Here is a 19192-nt window from a genome sequence, read left to right on the forward strand (position 1 = left end):
TTAATATTAATTTTTAATTCTGTTGCGTTTCAGTTTCTTGGCATGCTTCTGCTCTTGTGTTAACAAAAGAACAAGCGTATCTCTTTGCATTTTCTAAATAGGTAGTGGACTCTTAAATGTTTTGCTCTATTGAGGTCTGGTCCCTTCAATTTCTCCTCATATTGAAAGCTTCTTTTGTCATTTGTTATCTGAGAGCTTTTTCTCCCATCCATGACTTGAGAAAACAAGATAGGAAGAGAAAACTATTTCCAAGCCAGAGCATCTTAGGTTGATAGTTTGTTTCCCTAGGAGGAGAAAAAACAGTGCAATTAGGAACAACAATACTTTGCTACTTTCTTCTAAAATTGGATGTAATAGGCAGATTTATCCTAGTCAAAGGAGTAAAAAATTATTAGGATGAGTGAAATATTTAGAATTATACGGTTCTGTTTCAATGTCACTGAAGTTGGGGGGAGGATGGACTCTATTGTGGAATCAATGCTTTTTGAAATGCGTGTATTCATTTTCTTCCCACCTTTCTCTTCTTCCCTTCTCTTCATTCTTTTTTTCCTAGCATATAGCACTTTCTACATTGTGGGATTAATATTATCGATGCAGATACCTTTTGTGGGATTTCAGCCAATTAGAACAAGTGAACACATGGCAGCTGCAGGTAAGAAAATGACATGTCTGTTTCCAAACAGCCTGCTTAGCACAAGAAAACCTCAAACCCGTGCGGCTTTGTTTACTTGTATTAGAAAGAACACATACTAACAAACCAAATTGTTAAAGAAAAAGAGGTACAATTTAGTGTCTGTGGGGAAGTTTTCTTTCCAATTGACACATTATCCTTTTTTGTGCGAGGTAATGGAGGTAAAATGCCTCCATAACAGTGGATCAGTTACCTATGCTACAAGCACTTATTTTACACACTGATAATCTCTACTGTTTTGCAATATAATGTTGTCTTCAAGCATTATACAATTGAAACATTCCTTATTGGTAAACACAGTTTTTACTGAGCAATTTGGTTTTAGAGTTGATACTCTTCTGTAATTTTTCAAAGTAGGTTAAATACAAATGACTTAAAAATCAGCTTCCTGATTAGTAATTTAAATCTTGTTTGATTCTTTTTATTTCTTTAAAGTAAGTTGATTTTTCAATAGTTGTTAACAGTCTCGATTTCTTGACAGCAATACTACCAAGACTGATAGGTTTATGTTTAACTGCATACACTGTTTGTGTGATATAGTTTGTTAGATTCCTCGTTTTTTTTTTTATAATGTACAGTCACTTATCAAAATGTATTTGGGACAGCGGTTGGAATATCATTAAAATTTACCAGAAAAATACTTTTAAAAATGGAGATTTTTTTTCTCAACAGTCTGAATGTAATGAAAAGACTGAAGATTATCAAACCGCATTTTGCATCTGAAGAATTCTGAATTTGTTTAGTGAATAGAGTTAATGACTTTCTCTAAGAGTTCAGAATGAGGGAATTTCATCATTGTGCACCTCAAATTTATTGTTAAATTGAAGAAAGGCCATACACTTGAGTTCTGTTTTTCTTCTGCTAGCTACCAGTGAATTTTCACTTTTGAATGGACTAATCATTGGATTGATCTGACTATATATACTGAAATGAATAACAACAGAAAAATCGTGTCTAAGTTCTGGTGTAATGTTAAATGCCTTTTTGAGGGTGTGGGGTGCTTACGTGGTGAATTCCAGTGTTTCAACACGAGCTTTATATAATTCAGTTGTCTGTATCACTTTAAGCGTGGTGTTTTTTCTTTCATTAAATCCTCCTGGTTTGTTCAGTAGCTCTATTTCCATATATTTCTATATCAGCCTTGTTTGTGTTGCCTGGGGTGCGTGTCTTAATTTTTCACCAGGTCTATGTAAGTTAACCTGTGTTTTTGTCATTATCAATGCAATCTAGATTTCAAGTGATTCTCTCCCTTACCCCAGTTTAATGTGGGAGCAAAGAGGCGATGGGTATCAAAGCTCTTGATATAATGAGCCAAGAATGTTTTGCAAAGCATTTTCTCCCATTGCAAGTTTTTGTCATTGCAAGAAAGTATCATCCCTGTTAAGTGTTAAAGGCCATTTGTCAGAAAGTGATTTTATACTAGTTTTTAGATGTAAGGGTGTACCCTACATCTATTTTCCTAATTCAAATATAGCCAAAGTATGCCAATTGCTTTAACAGCTGCTTTTGAGCATTTAAACAAAAACTTTCCTCTTTCTTTAGGTGTTTTTGCACTGCTGCAGGCATATGCGTTTTTGCAGTACCTGAGAGACAGATTAACAAAGCAAGAATTTCAGACATTGTTCTTCTTGGGTGTCTCACTAGCTGCTGGTATTGTATTCCTGAGTGTCATCTATTTGACATACACAGGTAAATAAATGTGAAAGTAGTTTACCTTTGATCATCTGGTTTACATGCTCCAATATTTGGTTTACAAGTAGTTACTAAAAAAGTAGTTTACAAGCAGTTGTTGGTAATGCCACAGCAAACCTGTGCCCACGTTACTCTGTATTTCTGTGATGGAATTTACTGTGCTTTCTGGGCTGCAGGAAAAAAAAACAACTTTGTAGCATCATTCCAACATTTCAGATGTATCCACAATCCACATGATGATGTAAGAAGTCAGACTGGATGAGGAACAACAACTATAGCCAAAGCATATTATGAAGACACATATGTCTATTCTGAATAGCATTGATAAGTCAGATTGCTTACTTTCCCAAATACTTGAACCTGATTTCTGTATGACTGGAATTAATCCATAAGCTCTATTTTACTTCTGTGGCTCAGCCTCCAGTCTTCAAGGCAGTTCTACCCAATCTTACAAAAACAAGCATGTCTTCACTTGGCTGCCATTCCCAGGTGCCTCACTGCCATCTTCTGATTCCATGATACACTTCCTTGGTGATCCAATACCATACTTTCTTCCTCAATGGAAAAAAAAAAAAAAGCAAACTTATTTTCCTAGCTAAATATGTTACCCATGCAAAAATTAACTTCTGTTTGGTCTCAATTACATGATCTTAATATTATACCTCAAACAGTTGTTTTGTCAGAGTTTTATTTTGGAGAAAAGCACTTTCCTGAGGCTTAAGTTGTTTTTATTTTAACTGACTTCTTTTTTGTACTTCTTTTTATCAATGTTTCTGGCATAAATTTGTTGGTATCAGTTGTTTAACATTTTGGACTGTTTAATAGCAGTTTTCTTCTGTTAATTATGATACTGTTATTCAAAAAAATTACTTAGCATCTCTATTTGTTTGAAAGTCTTCCAAAACTTGATGGTTTATGATTTACTTTTCAGTACGTATGAACAGGTCCTACTAATACTTAGTAAAAATTTTCAGACTTGCATATCAAAACAATATTTGGCTTCTAATCTCAGTGTGCAGCAAAATCCCTCTCTATTTCCTTAACAATCCTCTTGCAGAAGGGTGCCCACGTTTGGACCTTTTATCCCAGGTGCAGCACCTGGAAGAAGGGGTTTGAGGTTCTGGATTGAAGTCCTGCCACTTTTCAATTTAGCACTGTTCTTTGTGCCTCTAGGGTATTTTTACTTTTTACTAGCCACCAGCTGGACCCTGATCCACTGAGTACTACTTTAAGCTTGTCAGTGCAGCCAGTTTTCAACCCATCAAATGGCCTGTTTGTCCAGACCGTTCTTCTTCAGCTTATGAATAAGAAATGAGGAAAATGGCTCAAAAAGCATGTAGTAATGTATTTCAGGAGGCTGTGCTCCATGATCTTTTCAGGGACTCGGGTTACTGGCCTGTAGTTTCCTGCATATTCCTTCTTGCCTTTCTTAGAGGTGTAGCATTAGCCATTTACCAGCACCAGGGGCCTCCCTTAACACCCTGATGAAGATGGTGGGTAGTTATCACATTGGCCAACTCTTTCAGCACCCTCACATGAATGCCATCTCATCTCATGTTTTGGATACACTCAGAGACGACCATAACCAGTAGTTCCCCATCTGCTGGCAGCTCCTTCTTGTGCATGCAGTGGTTTGGGAGCAAGCTTTACATCCAAAAGACTGAAGGGAAAAGTATGTCTTGTTGAATGTTAACCACAATATTTAAATGCCTAAACTGGATGTTAAACTAAAACTTTCAGTCAGACTATACTAATTTTAAATATCAGAGAGAGGGAAGACTTACTGTGTCATGCACAAAGACTTGGGTAATAAATAAAAGGATTCAACTTTCTCTTTCAGCTTGTCTGTATCTGTCTTCAGAGGAAGCTGAAACAGATGCAAGGAAAGTGAAAATAAAATTTAAGAAGAATCTTACTAATAACTATAAATATCTTTTATCTTTCATTTGATAATGATACTGTTTCACCTTATGATATTCAAGTTTCTAAAGGCTTTGTTTAAAAAAAATAATATGTAAAGCTTATCAGCACATCTAGTAGCAGCTTTTATATTCCATGCCACGTGTAGATCCATCAGTAGAGAAACAATAGGAAACCAGTGTTTCACTGGGTATTAGTGAATGTTCCCAGTTTCCTGCTCAGGCATTTCAGGAAAATTAAATATTCACTTATGAATTATGTTTTCTTTTTCTTACACTTCTTGACAGACAGCAACTTATACTCTGTAATCTTCTTTGAGAAATATTTTAATTATTACTGCATTACTTTGATTTTGGAGGTGTGCATGTCTTGATACTCAATGAGCACAATGTAATCCTGTGAGACGGATTCAGTAAGAGTGTGTTCTTCTAAAACTAGCTTCATGGTTGGTAGACTTTATAGCCTGCCTAATGCACTAGGTCTAGTTCACATATATTACAAGTTAATGAAATTTCTTTGGTTTTGTGCTAGAAAAATTACTGCATTTAAATACCTAGGGAGCAAAAGGTTTTTTTCTCCATTCTCTTTTTCAGGTTATATTGCTCCTTGGAGTGGCAGATTTTATTCATTGTGGGATACTGGGTAAGTAGGGATAGAGGATATAAGGATTTAACTATCAATAACTTTCTACTGAAAACTAATAATATCTTGCTCTCCTCATCCTCAAATCCATTCAGTATATCAGTCAAGGAGAATATAGTGGGCTTTAATCAGTTATCTCAAGAAAGCACTTGTAGTGACTGTTTCATGATCTTTGCAACCGTTTCACTAATTTGTCTGTTAAATTTCTTGCTTCTTTGGAAGTCTGACTATGTAATGATATGTTTTTCTATATGAAGTTGTAGTGCTTCTTGGCATAAAATAACCAAAAGTTGTACCAATGCTTGAGGACACATTTAAAAATTACTAAAAGCTGCAAACTTACGCTATTTTCATTGCACAATATTGCACAAAATTGCAAAGATGTTGCACATATGATCTTGCATGTTACCTGTTTATTATGTTCATGCATCTGTTTTGTGTATACAGATGTCTACTCTGAACAATTCTGGTTTATTCGTGTACGTTTTTATGTGTAAAAACCCATGTTAGTTAACCTTTTGTTTTAGTAAACCTTTAAAAATCCAATCTTGGATTCTTTAGCCAGCCAGGAGAATAAGGATAAAACTGAAGATTCTCCCCCACCACCACCCCTCCAATAAATGTATTTAAGGTGTATTTCAATTGGTAGGGTTTGGGGGTTGGGGTTTTTTTAAGATTAAAAGCAGAGATAGGAGAACTTCAAACTTCTGCTGTTCAGGTTTTTTTTCAAGCTCCTAAGTCCAGCTCATATAGATGCTGTACCAACTCTGTAATAAACGTAGTAGAATATATGTCAGTAAAGAAGCCTCAGATTTGTTTGAAGAACATATAGACTTTGTTCTGCCTATAAATTAAGTAGTCTATATATATATATACAAAGCATTAAACTTTTGAGGGCTTGTCTACATTAGAAAATCATATTGTGTTAAAACACACAATGCAGTTTTGAATGAGAACTAGATCTCAGTGAAGAAAAGGACATATTTCTGATACCTCACCATTCAGTCATGTAGCACCCCAGATTAGGTCCATATGTATAGCTGTCTTTAATATAGAACATAGTTTTGTCCTTGTCTGCACTGAGTGTTTGACATGTTGTTTAGCTGACATGTATTTCCAAGTGTAGACAAGGCCTGATTTATTCAGCATCTAAAAGGATGTGGGGGCATCAGTAACAGGTCTGGTATTGAATACTGTAACTTTCTGTACTAAGAAAATAAAGGTGTTCTGTGTAGAGGAGAGTTTTCAAAATACAATGTTGAAAATCTAGGAGACTTACTGGCATGGATGATAATCTCTTCAAAATGTAAAGATGGGGCTTCCATAGCTGCGTATTTTCGTTTTGATGAATTTGGCTTCACATTTAGTGATACTAAAACCAAACATCCATAATTCTCATTCTTTTAATTAGTATGGAAATAATCCTTTATATTGGTGTTTTAAATAACTCTATACACTAAATACTTCCTAAATACAGTAAGACCTGGGGACTTGTTTGGTATAAAAGTTTCATCAGATTTCCACTGAATAGAGCACTTGCCATTTTAAATTGAAATGCTTCCTTTGAAATGAATTTCAGAATTCCTAATGTTTACAAGTTTTAATAATTTTATCTTTTCAAAATAATTTGAACTGAATTTTTTTTAAAAAAGGTATGCGAAAATTCACATCCCGATCATTGCCTCTGTGTCTGAGCATCAGCCTACAACATGGGTTTCCTTCTTTTTTGATCTGCATATTCTCGTGTGTACTTTCCCAGCAGGGCTGTGGTTCTGTATCAAAAACATCAATGATGAAAGAGTCTTTGGTAAGAGAAAATATTTAAAAATTGTTTTGAAAAATCTTGTCTTCAACTTGATTCTATTTTGGTTTTGTTTTCTCAGAGCTGGTATATGGCTTGTTCTAAAAAAAAAGATTTAAAAGTGATGTGTTTAAAGATGATTATTAAAAGTTGCCTGCACCCAGCAGTATTTAAAACCATTTATAAAAATGCAGAGACTGGTGAAATGGTGATGGAGTGTCCTCTGGGATTGAAATATTTGTCAGTATGGTTCTGTTCTGTGGCTGGACTTGTATGCTCTTCTGTATGCTGATTTTGCAAACCATGCGTTGGGGTGCAGTTCCACCAGACAGACAGCTCAGTGCAAAGGGAAGCTCCCAACCCTGCGCAGACTGCGAGGCGCTCGACCCTTCCCTGGGTGTCTGGCACTCATCCCATCACAGATGATGATTCAAAATGCCTTTTCTTTTCAGATTTTCTGCTGTTTTAGTGAATGCAATCACTTGCTGTGGAACAAGTGCTAGATAAGGCACAAGCCTAAGCGGAGGTGTGGGGTCTCCCTATGTCAGTGACAACAAATTGTTTATTGGTACAAAGCTGTACTGAGAAAGCAGACTTTTAAGACTATGAAGGAGGCTTGTAAGGATGTAATTTGGAGTTGTGGCCCATATGGAGGAGTGAAGATCACTCAGTTCTTGGGCTTTTACAGGGACAGGAGGCTCCAGACTAATATAACTGCCTATTAGGATTACCTAAGAGGTATGTGGGCAGTGGGAACACTTACTGTGTTAAATCCAGTGACTCTGGGGTATTCTGTGCTCTGTGGCTTACAATGAGTTCTTGTCAAGACCAGTGCTGGGCAACTTGCTTTCAGCCTCCTACTGCTGCATCATCCATTTAAGTCAGCATAAAGAGACCTGTGAATGAGAATGGGGAGCCATGCTCCTTAGCTACAAAGTAGAAAATATTTATGTAATGTAATCTGATAAATCAGTGTCCCTTGATGATTTCTGTGGCAGATCTTTCACAAGAGTATATTGTTAAGCTGTAGCAGACAAGGAATAACAGCTATTACTTGAACAATAGATGTTCCTAACCAGTGCATACAGGTTTGTTTGGGTTTTTTTTTTCCCTTCTAAGAAAAGTGTTCTGGATATTCCTTACTATTCTGAAAATCTTGTTTTGGGATTTTTTGGGGAGGGGAGTGGACGTAATATTGTTCCAGAAAACATGCTTCAGAATAGGGCTCACAGTATTGTATTATTTGTCTGTATGGAATTATAATGTAGACAAGCCCCCAATTTGTCCACAGATATCTCTAACTTAAATTAAAATTTGATATTTACATGAAATTCTAACACTTCTTTTTGCTTTTTCAGTTTCAGTAACTTGTTTGGTCTAGGGCTGTTTGACCTCTTTAATCAAATGAAGCTTCCTATTAGTCCAGTAGTATTTTTGGTGTGTGTGATACTGAATTTCACTAATAATGTATCTTCTGACACATTATTAATGAATATGAAAATGGGGTTGTATTCTTACTAGTTGTCAAGATGAACTTCAGGAAGGGTTTGAGGCTTAGAAGGGATAAACATTAATTGAACTTTATCTCTGTAAATTAAAAAGCAATGAAATGCTAGATGCGTACTCAAGGCTTTATATACACAGATGTTCAACCCACTTCTAGAAGTAGTTTTATGGAGAGCATGTACGTGTGCAGTCAGAGTGAGTGTTATTTTCTAAATGTTATCAGTAGATTTGTTTCTTCGCAGTTGCTCTGTATGCAATCAGCGCCGTTTACTTCGCTGGTGTGATGGTTCGGCTGATGCTCACTTTGACTCCAGTGGTCTGCATGCTCTCTGCAATTGCTTTCTCCAATGTCTTTGAGCGGTATTTGGGTGATGATATGAAGAGGGAAAACCCACCAATAGAGGACAGCAGTGATGAGGATGATAAAAGGAACCCTGGAAACCTGTATGATAAGGTGAGGGAAGGAAGCAAAAGTTACAAGTCGGAAAACAGCTTTTTTTTTTTTTTTTTTTTTTTTTTTCCTGTTGGTCAGTGTGTTTTAAATATCACTAGCATTTAAATTTAGAACAAATATTGCTGTTCTCCAATAAGGTGTAACTGATGTCCTGAAAAAAAAATCAGTGTCAGTGCAAAGTGGTTCCTTCAAGCTTGATGGGTGATGAGCCTTTAACCTAAAAGAAGTGTACAGTGTTGACCCAGCTTTCTATAGAAGCAATGGCAGACAGTTGCTCACTCCCCTTAACTAGTTATAGCAGTCCTGTGTCACTGAATGTTTTCCTCTTGTATTTCCTCCAGGACATGGTGAAATTAAAGAATACTTTTTCATAAAATATATTATTTCTATTAATAAACTTGCATACTCTTTTCATCGTGAAGAAAATGCTGTTAGGTACTAAATTTTTAACTCTTAGCCTTTTTATACTGACCCTGACAGTGCGTGAGCCTTGGGTTTCCCCCTTTTCCTCACAGTAATTATCTGTGCCTTTCTCTATTCCACCCCGCCTTATAAAAGGCTGTCATCATACTGACCCAAACCAAGTCAGTCGTGCATTGACCCTCAAGTAATAGTTTTTTTTTCCTTCTGAAAGAGGCTTTCAAGAAATCATTTTTGCAAGTTGCTGGATTGTCAAAATATTCTTGTGCCTACTTAGTTAATTTATGCTACAACTTGGTCTAGCTTTATAGTATCCCGTAGCATTTGTGGGGTGTATGTGGTGGAAAAAAAAAAGGCGTGGGGTCCATTGTCAAGGGTCACAAAATTTGCCGTAACAGATATATTTGTGTTTGTTTAGGCAGGCAAAGTGAGAAAACATGTATCTGAACAGGAAAAAACAGAAGAAGGACTGGGTCCCAATATCAAAAACATTGTCACTATGCTGATGCTGATGTTGTTGATGATGTTTGCTGTTCACTGTACCTGGGTAACTAGCAATGCATACTCCAGCCCCAGCGTTGTTCTCGCTTCCTATAACCATGATGGGTAAGTAAGGCCTACAGGTCTGAAAATAAACGGCAAAAGCCTTCCTACTTTCTTTGTGTTAGCAATTTGCTTTACCTTCTTTTAATCACTTCTTGGTAGATTAAGACAGAATCGTCACCTGAATAAAAAATTCTTAATACTCTAATTATCAAAAAGATACAACATTTTCTGAAATATTTAATGCAAATACATAAAAATAATCCCAGCCAAAGCCAATCAAGGTGATGGTTTAAAAAAAAAAAAAGGAAGTTTTTGAGTCAACTGGGAAAACTTGTTTATGAATATATATTCAACTGGAAATGCATTTAGTCACATCTTCAAAAGCAGTTCAGCTTCTGTCTCTTCAGCCGTTGGTGGGTTTAAACTTATGACTGCTGGCAACTGAATCCCTCAAAGGGAGCTGAACGCATAAGAAAACCCTTATTTGTGAGCCCAGATTTATCACGGTGCAGTTAATTTGATGCTTGTATTTGTACTGATGTGTATAAAATGAACTCTGTTTTCCAGCACTCGGAATATCCTAGATGACTTCAGAGAAGCCTATTACTGGCTGAGACAAAACACAGATGAGCATGCCAGAGTGATGTCGTGGTGGGACTATGGTTATCAGATAGCAGGAATGGCTAACCGGACAACTTTGGTTGATAACAACACTTGGAACAACAGCCACATAGCCCTGGTAAGGGTGGCGATTTTCTGTGGAGTAATAACACCAAAACATTTACATTGCAGTGGAGTGTGAAATTGTAAATGTCTGTTGACAGATAGTAAGACATTAAGGAAAAATTCCATAGAGTGGGAAACACAGAGGGTGAAGGAACCCTTTGCATTTACTAGAACTCAAGTGTAAAGAGTTTTGGGGCGGGAAGGGAGAGGGATCAATTTTGCTTTTGGAGTTTCCATTTTGTTTACCTGGAGTTTCCAAAACTTCACTTCTACCTCAGTTTCTTGTCTTTTCTTTGTGGGAGGACAGACAAAATCTAATGTAACCATTCCCCTTGTGATTAGTGCTACGACAGCTTAGCTGGTATCCCTACTTTACTGGCACTATCCAAATAGAGATCGTTTCAGTTCACCAGGGTCATTGCTGACTGGACTTTTGAATGGCATGTGACAACTGACCACGTGAAACAATAAATTTTCAGGCATCTTGGAAATTAGAGGAAGTTTATGAGTAGCAATGAAAGTGTTGCAGACTTGATGTGATTCTGTCTTCTCAAGTTTGCAGTTAGACAAAACATCTGTACATGTAATTTAACCTTTGTGCATTGTGCTTAAAAGCAGGGCATTAGCATTGCCTGTGGCTACAGGGGCACCACCTTGGGCAACTTAAACTTTTTTCAGAAACAAAATAATGCTCTATATTGTATCGGTCTTACTTTGTGCTGTGTAATGACTTCTCATCACTTGGTGATGACATCAGTCATCACCCAGTGGCTGTTTCTTCCCAGAAGACCTGTGTCATGCTACATGGGCAGAACAGGGGGAGGGAATTGAGGAACACGTTCAGGCAGTTTCTTGTCTTGTGTCAGTACCTAGTACAGCAGTTGGACCACATCTGCAGACAAGCAGTGTTCAAAATCGACAAATTACTCAAGCTGCGCTTTGAGCATCCAAAGTCCTGAAAAATGTGTATTGGGGAAGGGGGAGATCATATGTACGCGCTTCTTGACAGGAGCGGGAAACTCACATCAGCCAAAAGCAAGCTTGGGATTTTGTGCTGTTGGTGCTAATACCAGTCACAAGCCTTCCCATGTACTCTAAGGCACTTTTCTCTTATTTTGGCTGTTGACCTGACAGTGTTTTAGATGAACATTCAACTCTGATAGCTCTATGTGCTGAACCAACAGCTCCCTGCAGGACAAGGTGCATCATGTGAATAGAGAGACCGTGGAAGTCATCTGTATTGCATAAGCACAGTAACCAGATGCATTATGACAATTAGCAGTGATGGTTTTTAATAAAGAGTTCTCTCCAGTATGACTGCTGGCACTGTCAGGTTCCATTTCGGAATGAATACTCCTCAAAGGGGGACCTGAGCAATAAATGCGTGTTGTAGCAAATACCTGAACTTGTGCGCTAAATGAGGCATGCCCCAGAGACATGTGCCAGCTGACTTCCTCCTGCACAGAAATGGAAATCTGCCAAATACCTTCACATTGATTAGGATAATGGCCAAGAAGCTGAGGTTCTCGGTCTTTTTGACAGATTGCAGCCTAAGCTGAGCGTTTTCTAATTACGTTCTTAACTGAATGTTACCAATTTGGATGCAATATTATTTATGTTGTAGTTACTCACTTTTACAACAGCGATACATTATTAGAGCTTCAATAGCAAACAAAACTACTGAACTGAATGCCAGTTACTGACCTAAGTGAATTCTTTAGGTGTGGGAAGTGACCAGTATGGAAGAGGTTCTGGAAACAGCTTTAAAATGTTTTTCAAAGTCAAAACTGTATTATGCTTTTAGCTCAAAGATGTCTGTATTTTGACATTTTCTCTGCATAAATTTACCTTGAATTCAATGCTGAGGGTGCCTGTACGCTACTGGCTGCTTCATTAGTGAAGGACAGAGTTCAAGGAAAAACCCCAAGAAATTACTAACATCTCAAATAATTTCTTCACTTTGAACTGTGTCTCAAGCTTCGGAAATAATTTGTAATTGGGTATCTTCTGCAACACTAAGTTTTTTGGCATTACAACCACAACTTGAAAAATTTCTAGATGCCACAAAAGGAAAACCTGTATTGCTACATTTTTATACTCAAGCCACTCGTTTCAACTGGCAGCACTTCTCTTACAGAGGAGAAAATATTTCAGTTTAAGTCGGGCTTTTGAGTTTCTAAATATTCACAATAGAATGAATGAAAATGTGGGCTTTGGTTGAAGTGTGGATTCTTGGGCTTTGGTCTGTCGGGTACTGACCTGCGGATCTGTTCAACAGGCAGCTATGGCAGATATTTAAGATATTTTTTACTATGATACAGGTGGGAAAGGCAATGTCATCAAATGAGTCAGCGGCATACGAGATCATGAGAAGTCTGGATGTGGATTACGTTTTGATTATTTTTGGTGGTGTGATTGGCTACTCTGGTGATGATATTAATAAGTTCTTGTGGATGGTGAGAATAGCCGAGGGGGAACATCCCAAAGATATTCGGGTAAGTGGAAATGTACACAGGAAGACCGAAGCGTTCTTGACTGAAATCTCCACTACTTATTGCAATTTTATTTGTAAAATGTGTTATGGGTGGTTTTCCTAGAACAGTAGGAAACTGTAGCCCAGTTTCTTTCAATATTTATGGTTTTGAAAGGTCAGTAGCCTCAACAGCTTCTCACTTTTTTTTTTGCACGATACTAAAAGTAATTCTTGTGTACATGTCTCACTGTGCACCATCATACTTTAAAATAAAATAGGAGCGTTCAGACTGTTTAAATAGTTGGCATGACAAATTTCTTCAAACTCTGTAATAGTAGGAGACAAGTTAAAGTGTTAATATTGACTTATGTAGAGTTTAAGTTATTCAAACATCTCAGAGATTGCAGAAGTCTGTAGTAATATTTGCTTAAGCCTAACAAAAACTTCTAGATATTGAGCACAGGCTTAAGGGAGTAGCCTGCATGCACAGTGTCATCTTGTACTGGAGATGAAAATGGCAGACATTTTTTGTTTAAACACTCTGCACATATGGAGCTTATGGTAACATTGCAGACCTCGTACATTAACAATACAGTGCTTTTCACTTTTCTGAAGAATAATTTTGATAGATGCCCAACTAACCTCTATGTTTTGAGGTCAGTTTTCCAGTAACTGCCTACTGTGAAGTGACAAAACTTGTACCAGCACAATAGGATGGATTTGCAAAGATTGGCCCATTGGGGTCTGGGTAGTTTGTAACTATTTTACCTTTAATGAGCACCATCATTTTCTAGCTTGAATCAGCTTTTAAACTGTGGAAGTCAGTTTAGATTCTTCATGAAGGTTTTCTTTTTGGGGAGAAGGGAATGAGAAACGATCTCAAATAGGGGTTTAGTTTATATTGACTCTTCGTATCTTCTTTTCTTTTTAAAGGAAAGTGATTACTTTACCCCTCAGGGAGAATTCCGGGTAGACAAGGCAGGTTCTCCAACTTTGCTCAACTGCCTCATGTATAAAATGTCCTATTACAGATTTGGAGAGATGCAGGTTAGTGCTACGACTTCTACTGAACCTGAATTGAAATGTGAGAGAGCAAATGTTATTTTGATGTATTTTCCATCTTTTAGACTAACTGTTGCTTTTAGTAGCAGAATCGGAGGGAAGAGTCAGCTTTACAAATGAAAACACATCTAGGCATGGTCTACTGTATATAACCTTTAGAAAAAAGCATTTCTTCTGCTAACCTGCACTTGTACTTAGCTTTTTGCTGTCCTTCACATTGCCCCAGACAAGCATCTTAATTCCATTATGCAGTGCACTTGCTGAAGTATTAACTGTTATGTTGTGGTGAGCTTTAGATTTGTGTTTTGTAATAGCGACACAGAAGTGGAACTGTTAATTGACTATTTAATCTTTGTCAGAAACTACCCCATTTCCATCCAAGACACATCAGTGTATTAAACAACAAGGCACTTATTATATAAGGGCATAAGTCTCCGAGAGAGTTATCACTCCCCTTTGGGATCATCAAGCATATGTATGTAGCTAAGTCTGCCTCGTTTGCTTTTTTCTTTCCTGTTCTTCCCCCCGCTTCCCGCCAAGGGCCCTTCCTTCTGATGTGTTAGCACAAGTATCATTTATTCAGCTAAAATTGAGACCAGTGGATCTTACGTGTAATGTGGGGGAATCAAATTTAACTGATAAACTATTTCAGACTTGTATGGTAAACCATGAAAGTGCAAATTATTGCACTATAGAAGAGAGAGCACAAAGCTGATGGGACAAGGGGTAATGGCTTTGAATTAAAAGAGAGAGGATTTAGACTAGATCTCAGGAAGAAATTTTTTTACAATGAGGGGGGTGAAACACAGGAACAGGTTGCCCAGAGAGGTGGTAGATGGCCCATCCCTGGAAATGTTCAAGGTCAGGTTGGATGGGGCTCTGAGCAACCTGATCTAGTTGAAGATGTCCCTGCTCATTGCAGAGGGGGTTGGACTGGATGGCCTTTAAATGTCCCTTTTCCAACCCAAACTATTCAATGATTCTAAGCGAGCAACTATGCTAAAAAGCCACCACAGGCTCCTGCATCTCAGACTTTCAATTGAGTTGTTTCATCTCCTAACACAGACGTGATATTTCTGCTGAGACATGAAGTGCTGCCTCCAGCAACATCGGTAGGAGTAAGAATAAATGTGTCTTTCTCAATTGTAAAAAAAGAACTGAGAGCATTTTCTGTGTAATAGTAACCAATGCAGGAGAAGTGTCCTTTGTCTAGACCAGTTGAAAGCGTTGTGTTGTGCTGTGAAGTACCACGGTTTGCAGTGATGGGTGTTGTGGGTTTTGTCTCAAACTAATCTGCAACTTTAATTTTTATAGCTGGATTTTCGGACACCCCCAGGATTCGATCGTACGCGCAATGCTGAGATAGGCAACAAAGACATTAAATTTAAACATCTGGAGGAGGCCTTTACCTCAGAGCACTGGCTTGTTAGAATATACAAGGTGAAACAACTAGACAACAGAGAGACATTGGATCATAAACCTAGAGTAACCAACATTGTACCGAAACAGAAGTATTTGTCAAAGAAGGTGGGTTCCCAGTGAAGTAATGGAAAGAGGTCAGGAGCTGGCAGTTTCTTTTTAACAGTGAATCACATAGCGGGTGAATTATGTATTTCCACTAGCCAGAATGTTACGGATACTGTTCATGTTAGTGTCCAATATCAGACCTGCCTGCTGGTAATAATTGTTAATTTACTGTCTGCTTAACTTAAAAGCATGTGAAGACACAAGGCTAGATTTTTTTTTAGGCAGAATGCTAACTGGAAATAGAGTGTGTCACTGGCTGTTACAACTCTTAAGTCTTCATGTAACTGGAAGTATAATCTCTAAAGTACATCAATTCATGTTTCAGTATCTATGGCTCACTAAGTAAATAATGTGGAAGTTGCTTTCTGACTTTGTTTGAAAGTAGTGATGCCTAGAAGTTTAAAAATGGCAATTTTGTATGAAATAAATTAAATATGAAACTTTTGTTGACGGAACTTTAGTGTCTGGCTGCTTACTATTTGAAGTCATCTTCACGGTTTTAAAACTGTTAGCTGTGGTGTTAAAACTGTTAGCTGTGGTGTGCTGCTTCAGCCTATTAAGAAAGATGTGTTACCAGGGGAGTTGGGGAGACTCTTAGGAGTCCTCTCTTTCACAACATCTATTCCCTGTATATTCAAATATATGTTGCAAAAGGAATTGCAGAGTCCTGTCAGAAACAAACATGTAACAAACTAAATTAGTGTAGGCAGTAAACCTACACTGCATCGTGGCAATACAAGTAAAAGATGTTAGAGGGTAAAGATGCTAGTTTTTGTGATTTGATGCAAGGTCATAAAATAAGGCATTTGGGAGTTCCCACTGAAGCTAGACTTATCTTGAAAGGAAATTATAAGCTTTACTGTGTGTCATACACTTCACTGTAACTCTTGATCTTAAGTGACAAGCAAGGCTGTATTTATTAATGATGGATGCATTGACCCCCACTTAAGCTGTGGATGTGTTGGTCTCTGTGTAAAGACAGGATAAAAGTTGATGCAAATTCTGATCCATCACCAACTCCTGCAGTACAAACAGGCTCTACTTCCCATTAAGCAGTCTGAGAACCAGCAGAGACCATGGGGCGAATGTCTAAACTAGGATTTCTTAACTGCGTTCTGAGGTGCCCTTAGTACACACAGGTTTTCAGCAGTTGCTCCCTTACCGGAAATTCAGTCCACCTCCTGTCACTCTTCCGTGTTAGGAATGACATTGCTCAAGCTCAGAGGTATAATGTCTTGAGTATTACACAGTAGTTTGAAGCTATCTCTTTCTAATATTATTATTTTTGCTGTTGTTATTATTAGAAAGAGAAAAGTTATATTTAATTGACATCATAGAGCCTGCTGGTAAGCACAGCAAAGTGCAGCAAGTGTGGGAGCTGCCCACTGTCTAATTTGTTGTGGCAGGTGTGTTGGATGTACAGCTCTACCTGCCAGGAGCTAACTGTATTTATACAATTTCGAAGTTAACGTTACCTAAGACTAACATTAATGCTTACCCCCATTACTACCTTAAAAAGAAAAAAAAAAAAACCAACTAAAATATGCTGATAAAGACACATGAGCAGAAGGTGCTAACTAGTCTACAGACCAACAGCAGAAGACTAAAGACTAAAATGTTATTATTGAGGTTTTTCTCTTATTTTTGAAAAATGCTGCTTTGAGCAAGTATTACTGTCTATCTATCACCTTGCTAATTTCTAAGAGAATCAAGTAGCACATAAGATGAGAAGGTATTTCCAAACAAAACTGACATTCTACACCACTTCTGCTCTTTGGGCATATTAGAGCTTTATCATGTTGGTTTATTACTAATTCTGCCTCAGCACAAACTTTGACAAAAATCCCACAGGTCTGGTAGATGTGGCTTGCAAAAGTACAGCTTGTGCAAAAGCAAGTGTTGGGCGTGAATTAATAATCCCAACTTCAAAAATAATAACTGGATAATACCTAGTTGAGGGTTTACCGTTTAAGCTCTTTAAAATCAATCTAAAGATCAGGCATTGAAATGCACATCATTAAACCGCGGTCAAGACTAAATCATTAACTAATACGTTTTATTCTGTTTTTCTTTTTAGACCTCCAAAAGGAAGCGTGGCTACATTAAGAATAAACTAATTTTAAAGAAAGGCAAGAGACCCAACAGGAAGACAGTTTAAATACACTGTTCCGATTGCTAATACGAAGCAGTTGTCCTTGAGATAACCAGTCTTTGCCTTTAGCTCAAGTCATGTTTCACAGCAACATGAGGGTACAGAACCATCATTGGTCCAGATTATTGTACAAAATTTTCAGGCAATGTCTGATTAAAAATATTGGCTTATTGAGAACAGCTGTTTTAGATTTGTAATGTGAAGCAAGACAGAGCTGCTATCCGAGTCTAGCAGCATTTTTTTTATTGGTACATATTATCCTTCAAATCTGTTGAGAAATTGGACTGACTGCACCAAAGAACCCTGTAATTTGGTCCGTGGCACATGCATACTTGTCAATCTTTTTTGGAAAACACGGTTCAGCTGAATAGCAGCGGTATGTAAACTGGAATGGCGAAATCTAAAAATGACTTGGTTTCAACAATTAAGAGGAAGCAGAGCTCTCCAAAATCAAACTTTCAAAATAAGTTACTCCCATGGTTACTTTTCAATGGTTCCTTTCAATGTCCTCTTACTCTGGCTGCAGGCTGGTTTTGATCTGGTGTGTAAGAATGCAAAGCTGCAGTTTCACAAGAGCTGGCAGGACAGATGGACAAGCTGCTCTTGTTTATTTAACATGGGGTTGCAGTATTGCTGCCTTACACGGTCACTTCATAAGGTAGCCAAGGCAAAGCCTTGCACACCGCAGATACAAGGGCTAAATTTGTATCCTCCTGAAAAATCTGAAATGACAGTAATGAATGCTACAGTGACATACAACTGAGCACCACGTAGCAGCTGATGCCTCAGAACAGAATTGAAAGTAGTTTAGGTAAATGTTTACATTGATAACAAAAGTATAGCCTGTTTAATAGGAAAAACAAAAAAAGGTTGACAGGTATACAACCCCCTTTTCTGTGGCTATCAGAGGTAGAGGATTTGCAAACCTCTCCCCCCCCCCACTGCCTTTCTTGTGAGGGTAAAAGTTTTTCTGGAAACCTGTTTCTCTGCATTTTTATTTAGAGTGCTTAAATCAATTGAAGAAATTCCTGCTATAGTGCTATTTGCTTTGTCTGTCTTTTATACTATTTTTTTTAAAGGAAAAAAAAAAGTGGTGAAAACTGTCAGATTAAATGCACTAAAATATAAATGGAGATTGAACATGTTCACTTTCCAGCTATAGGAAGACTTTATACAGACTTGAAAATTTTCTTTAATTAAAATGAAAGGGTTTTGCAGTTTGTTTTCCTGCCACAGGTTGTAACTTTTTATAGAAACAAAACTTGCATCAGTAATTAGATGCAAAACACAGAATAGTATGTACCTTTCATGAAGCAAATGTAAATTTACAGTGTTCTGTGAGAATGTTACTGCTGAATTCTTTCCCAAGGTGTAGAATATTTTTTTGATTTATGAACTCATTTTTGACTCCAATGGTTTATTACAGACCAATACTACAGCTGCAACATTTTTGCAAAGGTAATTAAATCTGGATTTCTGGCCCCGTTCGGAGATTTCATTTTATTTTGTTGCTTTAAAGCTCAATGCAGACCAGTTGTTGACTGTAGGGGAAAATAAAGTTAATTCAAGTTTTGTGTTAA

At 37.5% G+C, this 19192-nt stretch overlaps 1 protein-coding gene across 1 annotated transcript in view; it reads left to right on the forward strand.

Annotated features, from left to right (window-relative positions):
- Nucleotides 1-19192, forward strand: part of STT3B (STT3 oligosaccharyltransferase complex catalytic subunit B) — a 53991-nt gene extending 34799 nt beyond the window's left edge. Inside the window, exons 6-16 of the mRNA XM_082479181.1 lie at nucleotides 554-652; nucleotides 2234-2380; nucleotides 4897-4945; nucleotides 6598-6752; nucleotides 8495-8706; nucleotides 9545-9732; nucleotides 10240-10411; nucleotides 12720-12893; nucleotides 13805-13918; nucleotides 15248-15460; nucleotides 17538-19192. Coding sequence (XP_082335307.1) covers nucleotides 554-652; nucleotides 2234-2380; nucleotides 4897-4945; nucleotides 6598-6752; nucleotides 8495-8706; nucleotides 9545-9732; nucleotides 10240-10411; nucleotides 12720-12893; nucleotides 13805-13918; nucleotides 15248-15460; nucleotides 17538-17618 — 1604 coding nt within the window. The 3' untranslated portion in view covers nucleotides 17619-19192. The remainder of the gene's footprint in view (nucleotides 1-553; nucleotides 653-2233; nucleotides 2381-4896; nucleotides 4946-6597; nucleotides 6753-8494; nucleotides 8707-9544; nucleotides 9733-10239; nucleotides 10412-12719; nucleotides 12894-13804; nucleotides 13919-15247; nucleotides 15461-17537) is intronic.

Source organism: Vanellus vanellus (assembly GCF_965231255.1).
Source record: "Vanellus vanellus genome assembly, chromosome: 2".
Classification (NCBI taxonomy): domain Eukaryota; kingdom Metazoa; phylum Chordata; class Aves; order Charadriiformes; family Charadriidae; genus Vanellus; species Vanellus vanellus.